Source organism: Octopus sinensis, linkage group LG13 (assembly GCF_006345805.1).
Source record: "Octopus sinensis linkage group LG13, ASM634580v1, whole genome shotgun sequence".
Classification (NCBI taxonomy): domain Eukaryota; kingdom Metazoa; phylum Mollusca; class Cephalopoda; order Octopoda; family Octopodidae; genus Octopus; species Octopus sinensis.
In genome coordinates, this window is record NC_043009.1 from 55,724,961 (window position 1) to 55,731,339 (window position 6,379).

Consider the following 6,379-nt stretch of genomic DNA (forward strand, 5'->3'; position numbering starts at 1 on the left):
TATCGTAAGCAGCTGTTCGAAAATGTCATCACGGTACTATCTACCTATGAGTCATAATGTTGTGGCTGAGACACTGTATAATGAGATTCGTTGGAAGGATAATCCTGAAGCCTAAGAAATAAGAACCCACAGTATGGTGGAAGTCATATTCACTCATAATAAGGAGTAATGGTAGAATGTACCAGTGAAAACCTCAATAAAATGCAAACAATAAAACTGACAATGATTTGGGATAGAGAAGAGAAACTGTGTACAGTTGTGGAGATCAACTGCCCAGCGGATATTAACATAAGGCTAAAGATTATCGAAAAAGAAAATACCTACTCTGAACTACTGAGGAACTTACAGTTTCTCTACCCGGATAATAAGTTCAGGTTTATACCTGTAATTATTGGAACACTGGGATATGAAACTCACTACCTAAGAACCAATCTTGAGAAATTAGGCTTCTCAAAACCAGAAAGGAGAAAGCCGATTCGAAGATTACAGATCCAAGCCATCGGTGTAACTATAAAAATCTATAAACCTTTCCAGAAGTTTATCATTTAAGTATATAAGAGCATGTCTAGATATGCAACTATGTGCACGAGAATACATGCATAAAACATACAAATCCACACGCGCGCACTCATACATGCATACATACATAGCCTGTTGATGTTGAAATTCCAATAAAGGAGCCTTGGATCTAGGATAGGAACCGGCTTTTTCTCTATTGGCATGAGACCATGAAGTAAAACTAAATAATGACATACATGTACACACACACATTACGACAACTTAAAAGATTTAAGATGTCGCGACGCACTTTTAAAAAGTGACAATTTTATTGTGGGGTATTGGCAAGTTCAATGCCTGACAGTGATTAGTATTTTCATTCCAGACCAGAGAATTGTCTCTCAGTCTGCCTGTACGAAATTACATGACAAATTTGAGCAACTATGGAAAAAAGAAGAAAAAAAAAGGAAAGAAAGAAAGAAACTGACGACGTACTACTTAATTCAGTCAGCAATAGACAGACTTAAAGGCATACAGACATGCGTAAGAATACCATCACGTACAGGGCACATGTAGAAATATATGCTGTAGAGGAATTTTCTGTGTCAGTGTGACACTAACGTGAAAGGAAAGAAGTCGCAGATGTTTTAATGCTGGAATCACGCAGCGATTGCCGAATTTAGCACAAGGCCAGAACATTTTGGTGGCGTGAAACAGACGATTAAATTGACTTTAATACTTGACTGTATTTATTTTAATTTTACCGATTCTGGACGAATAGAATTGTTAAATTTGTCTCCGGCAGGGTTTGAACACGGAATATAATACCATCAAGAATTTTATTGTATCTTCTACATATTCTGCCATCATTACATTTAACATTAAATCCTACAAGACTTCCACAATTGTGGGCGTCAACGAAGAAAAGACGAAGAATCGTCATAGTTTTGCAGAAACTGTCACATTTTTAAAAATAGATGCTGGTTGTTGTCTTGCTCGAAGGTGACTCCAAGCAAGGTAACTTACGCTCAAGAACGTCCACACTATGACCATTTCATCTGTTTTAAATTAGGAATAGTATTGTAATAACTGCATAATTCAGACCTTTTTAAGAAGGTCTACATTGAGAGAGATCTGATAACCTTTTTTTTTTAAGAAGGTCTATACTGAGAGAGATTTGGCAGTTATTTCTGACAACTCGAGCTATCTTCATTGGCCGGTTTCGTGAAGGAGTCATGTAGGTAGATGTTTGTGAATAACATTTACATCACACAATCTTATTTTCCCGTAAATCTGAGATTTTGTATCCAGAGCCGTCTTAGCAGCATTTTATCCCCCCAGGCAAATCATTCCACAAGACCCTATAATATTTATTTATTGACAGTAAGTCACTGTATTCATGGATCAGAATTGGGCTCCTAAATTATATATATCCTTAAATCCTTAAAAATGTTTTAGCCCGAAGGCGGCAATCTTTCGTCTCTAGTAGACCTTTCCGTCGATTTCCGTAAAAAAATTTTTTTTTTTACATATGGGCTTGCGGGAACTTTTGAAGTAATGAGAGCGAAAGAGACTAAGAGAAAGCGATTGTATGACGAGGGAAGTTCTTTTGAAGTTACCGTGCATGTGAAGCATTGATGTACATGTGTGTGTGTGTGCGTGCGTGTGTTTGATGGGGTGTGTGAGACAGACAGTATGTTGTGTAAGTGAAGTGCTTCTGTTAGTGTGTGTGAAGAGACAGAGTAATGTGTGAAAGAAAGAGATAACTGAAATTTTTTACTCGGTGTATGTGTATATGTATGTATATTACTTCAAAAGTTCCCGCAAGCCCATATGTAAAAAAAAAAAATTTTTTTTATGGAAATCGACGGAAAGGTCTACTAGAGACGAAAGATCTCCCCGAAGGCCGCGGCCATGCTGGGGCACCACCGCTGAATATTTTGACAGATATTTTTTATCAAACCCAAAACACATTCCTAAGTTATCTTAAGCGAAGACGAAATAACGCCCTCACAGCGACAGGGTTGAAAAATAAAACCGACCCTCTTAAATGTAAACCTGGATATTATAATTTATAGTTCAGCGCTTTAATTCAGTTTCTCGCATTTCTTTAGTCAGTTTCAAATTAATGATTTCTCACAGTGGCACAAGTTTACAAATATGCACAGTCCATTAGTTTTAACCATTGATATTACAAGTACCTCTCCCACCATACCCAGACACACTGCCTATCCTCCACCTCTCCCTAGCACTGGGTCGCTTATTTCCCTCTATTATAAAGCTATATATTGCCTATTTCCGCTTCTTTTTTTTTTAACTGAGTAGATGTCCAGATAGTCACGCCGCACCCATATACAAAACTGCTGCGTGTAGAAACAACGAAGGAGCCGCCTCAAAGGTCATGGGTTACCGGTGACACTTGCGACACTTTATGACTGTCCGTATGGCACGCAAAATATGATTGTATGAATATATATTTCTTTACTACCCACAAGGGGCTAAACACAGAGGGGACAAACAAGGACAGAAAAAGGGATTAAGTCGATTACATCGACCCCAGTGCGTAACTGGTACTTAATTTATCGACCCCGAAAGGATGAAAGGCAAAGTCGACCTCGGCGGAATTTGAACTCAGAACGTTATGAATAGTCTTCCTAAGGCTTTAGCAGTGACTGGTATTCATTTGAACAATTTCATTTTTCTCGCGCTTATGATGCCTCAGTTTCTTTATTTTATTGATAAATAAAACTTATGAGGATTGCATTTAAAATACTAATAAGATTTGCTGAGTGTAAATAAATGGTATACTTTGGGTAAAGTTTTTGAGTAACACCCGCACGATTTTCACTAAGAAAAAAAAAACTCGGATTTTTTGCGTGGAATCAAGTACCCTAACCCCCTAATATGCTGCAAATCCCTTATTTTAGTTCGGAAAAAAGGGGACGAGTGGAGAGCAAACCCCTTATTTTGGTTCGTTAGGGTTGGGGTTTTAAGGGTTTTAGGGTTAAGGTTAGACTTTTAGGGTTAGTGTTGGGGAAAAAAGTCAAAATTGAAGAAGTTGGGGGTGTAAGGGGGGAGGAAATTTCACAATGCCGATGTTTGGCAATTTTCCGGGACCTCCGTGTCCGAAAACGGGGATTTTTGGCAAAAAAAAAAATTTTAATAAACAAATCTGGGAGAAAATGGGGGTGAGGACGGGCGGAAGTCTTTCCCTCAAAAAATTTACGCTGGCGTGGGTGGACAGACAGGATAGTCATGTTTGAAATGTTTTTTCTTTCTTTTTTTTTTTTTTTTTTTTTCTGTATCTCAGTTTTGTTAATCTAGATCAGTGGTTCTCAAAGTGAGCAGTATTGATTGCCCTTCTGAGGGCGGTGACAAGTTCCAAAGGGGCGTTGAAGAAAAGTGGGGTGATAATGGGTGGCGAGTCATGTAAAAACAACAAAATAATGAGTTCATTAGGTTAAGTTTTATTTGTGAAATAGAGTTGCTTTGAATTTGCTTCAGAAAGCGGTCTATGTTTCTGATGGTTAGTTGGGGTGTGGACGCTAAGAAAGCGACCTGGGTTTCAAGGGGACGGCAGCCCGAAAAAGTTTGGGAACCACAGATCTAGATGGACTCGGAAACTAAAACAGCAATTGCGTGTAAAAGCAAGCGTGTAAACCTCTACGTAGTCACTCCGCCTACAGGAAAAAAAACAAGACATCTCCCGGGACTTGATTATGTAGTTATAAATATCCTTAAAAAGAATGGGGTAGCCACGGTTGGAAGCAAGACACGAACATTCTTTCGTTAAAACCTAAATTTCTTTTTTCAATGACGACACCTCCAGGTCAATCACCTTCGATTATAAACACTTTTGAAAGAAAACTTTATAACTGTCAGTTATGTATGCGTGAATATTATGATAAGGGACGTTAGGTTATTCAGACTGACAAATCTAGTTAGATAAATGCGAGAAAAGGGTGAAAAGAAAATGGATTAATGTGTCTTCTCTGTAACACGCCCATTTTACACGATGGAAGCTCTATGTAGTTCGAGCAACTAGAAATAAAACTCATGTCTAGGATGCATCACAGAAATAGATCTTTGATCACTGGTTCGACTGGATCACAGAGTTGAGCACGACAAAAGGACACTGTACTGTTATATGCAGCTCTCTCTCTCTCTCTTTCTCTCGGTGTATTTATATAAATTTGTGTATGCGTCCGTATGCTAGACATGAACTGTTTTAACATCAGACCCAAACCAACTCGAATAAAAGTAGGTAGTATTATACATGCTCTCTAGTGTAATATTTCTGCTTTACTTTTAATACTCAACCTTAGTTTAATTACCTAATTATAACCCAGTAAATTGTATAGCAGTAATAAATAATGAATTCGCAATTAATCGGGTGTGAAGTTAGTGCACAGCGCTTATTCTTTGCAAGTTGTGATGTAAGAAAACAAAAAAAGATCTAAGAAGTTTGGGTACTTTGTGTGTGTGTGTGTGTGTGCGTGTATGAGCGTAATGTATGTTAGCGCAGACTAATATGTTGATTATAATTACAAAAATAAACAATAATGATAATTAATAAATGAAAATAAACATGTACTTACAAGATTCCTTCGATTTCTCCGGCGTTGCCATTTTCTTTATTTTCGTCTGTCTTTCTGTTGAAAGTTTCTTAAGGGTATTTCATATAATTTATACGTGCAAATGCTTGAACAGTAGTTTTTCGAAGTAGGCGAGAAGAATTGTACAAATAATACCCCTTTCAAAAATTCCAAATTTCGACCGTAAAGGAAGAATTGATAATATACAAATATGTGTGTGTGTGTGTGTGTGAAGAAGGATTAGCCCAACTTTGAATGAAAAGCAAAGAAAAGGGAACAGAACTAAATTTATCTCATAAAGAGAAGGGAAAAAAAGGGAGTTCTTTTAAGCAAGTGCAGTAAAGAAAAAAATTGTTTCTCACAAACTTTTTATATAAAACTTCCCCCCCAAAGAAAGTAATAATTAAAAACTTTTTTTTAAATTAACAAACTAAAGTTAATAAAATAGTTAATTAAATAAAAGAGGGGCGGGACGACCGAAAGAACATAGTTTAAACATTGTATAAAATATATATTGGTGTATACGTCCCAACAGCAACAAGAAGCGTTACCGGTAAAGTCAAGTATTAAGAACTGGTTTGTTGGTGGTTCGGTGTTTAATATTACTCGTAGTGGTGGTGGTAGTTGTAGTTGGGAAGAGGTGTATACAATCGTCCACGGCCAGTGAAAGAGCAGCTCTGAAGTCTTGCCATTATTTTAGAAACACCCTCTCTTCCTTCACCGAAAAATTCACTCGTTTGTCGGCTTATGTGATTCTTTATAAACTACTTTTACAGTGACGCGCACACACACTAATACGACATGTTGATAATACAGAGTGCGCTCTTACACTTGCATACACACACACCATAAACGAGTGAAACAGACGCACTGATGCATGAACACTGTCATTACTTCTGTATGCATGGTTATTCAACCTGCTAGAAATAACAGCCAAATCTCCCATTATTCACGCTGAATCGTTTTAGATAAAAAAGATAAGCCAGGATATGAAGCTCAACTCAGATATTCATTAAGATTATGGATATTCACAGATGGACTGCTTTTTATTTATATGCCGCTTCAATCAGGACTGACTCGGGGTTAAAACAATTATATTAACTTCTGAATATTCTCACTGATTTAATAAACGTACATCACACTCACTCATTACTTTTACGCGTAGTTTATTATATTCATACAAACACACATACACACAGGATTTTACACAAGTATACACAGACTTATATTTATGTGCAACGCGAGTATGCCTGTGTTGGTGTTGTCGAAGACGAATGCAACAAGTG

General features: G+C 37.2%; 1 protein-coding gene across 3 annotated transcripts in view; it reads right to left on the reverse strand.

Annotated features, from left to right (window-relative positions):
* The window catches only part of LOC115218529 (1-phosphatidylinositol 4,5-bisphosphate phosphodiesterase delta-1), a 154,740-nt gene extending 148,749 nt beyond the window's left edge, over positions 1 to 5,991 (reverse strand). Inside the window, exon 1 of one of the 3 annotated variants that reach the window (XM_029788399.2) lies at positions 5,097 to 5,991. In XM_029788399.2, the coding sequence (XP_029644259.1) occupies positions 5,097 to 5,127 (31 nt within the window). In that variant the 5' untranslated portion in view covers positions 5,128 to 5,991. The remainder of the gene's footprint in view (positions 1 to 5,096) is intronic. The other 2 variants (XM_029788398.2, XM_029788400.2) reach the window with 2 other exon arrangements.
* Between the last annotated feature and the right edge of the window lie 388 nt (positions 5,992 to 6,379).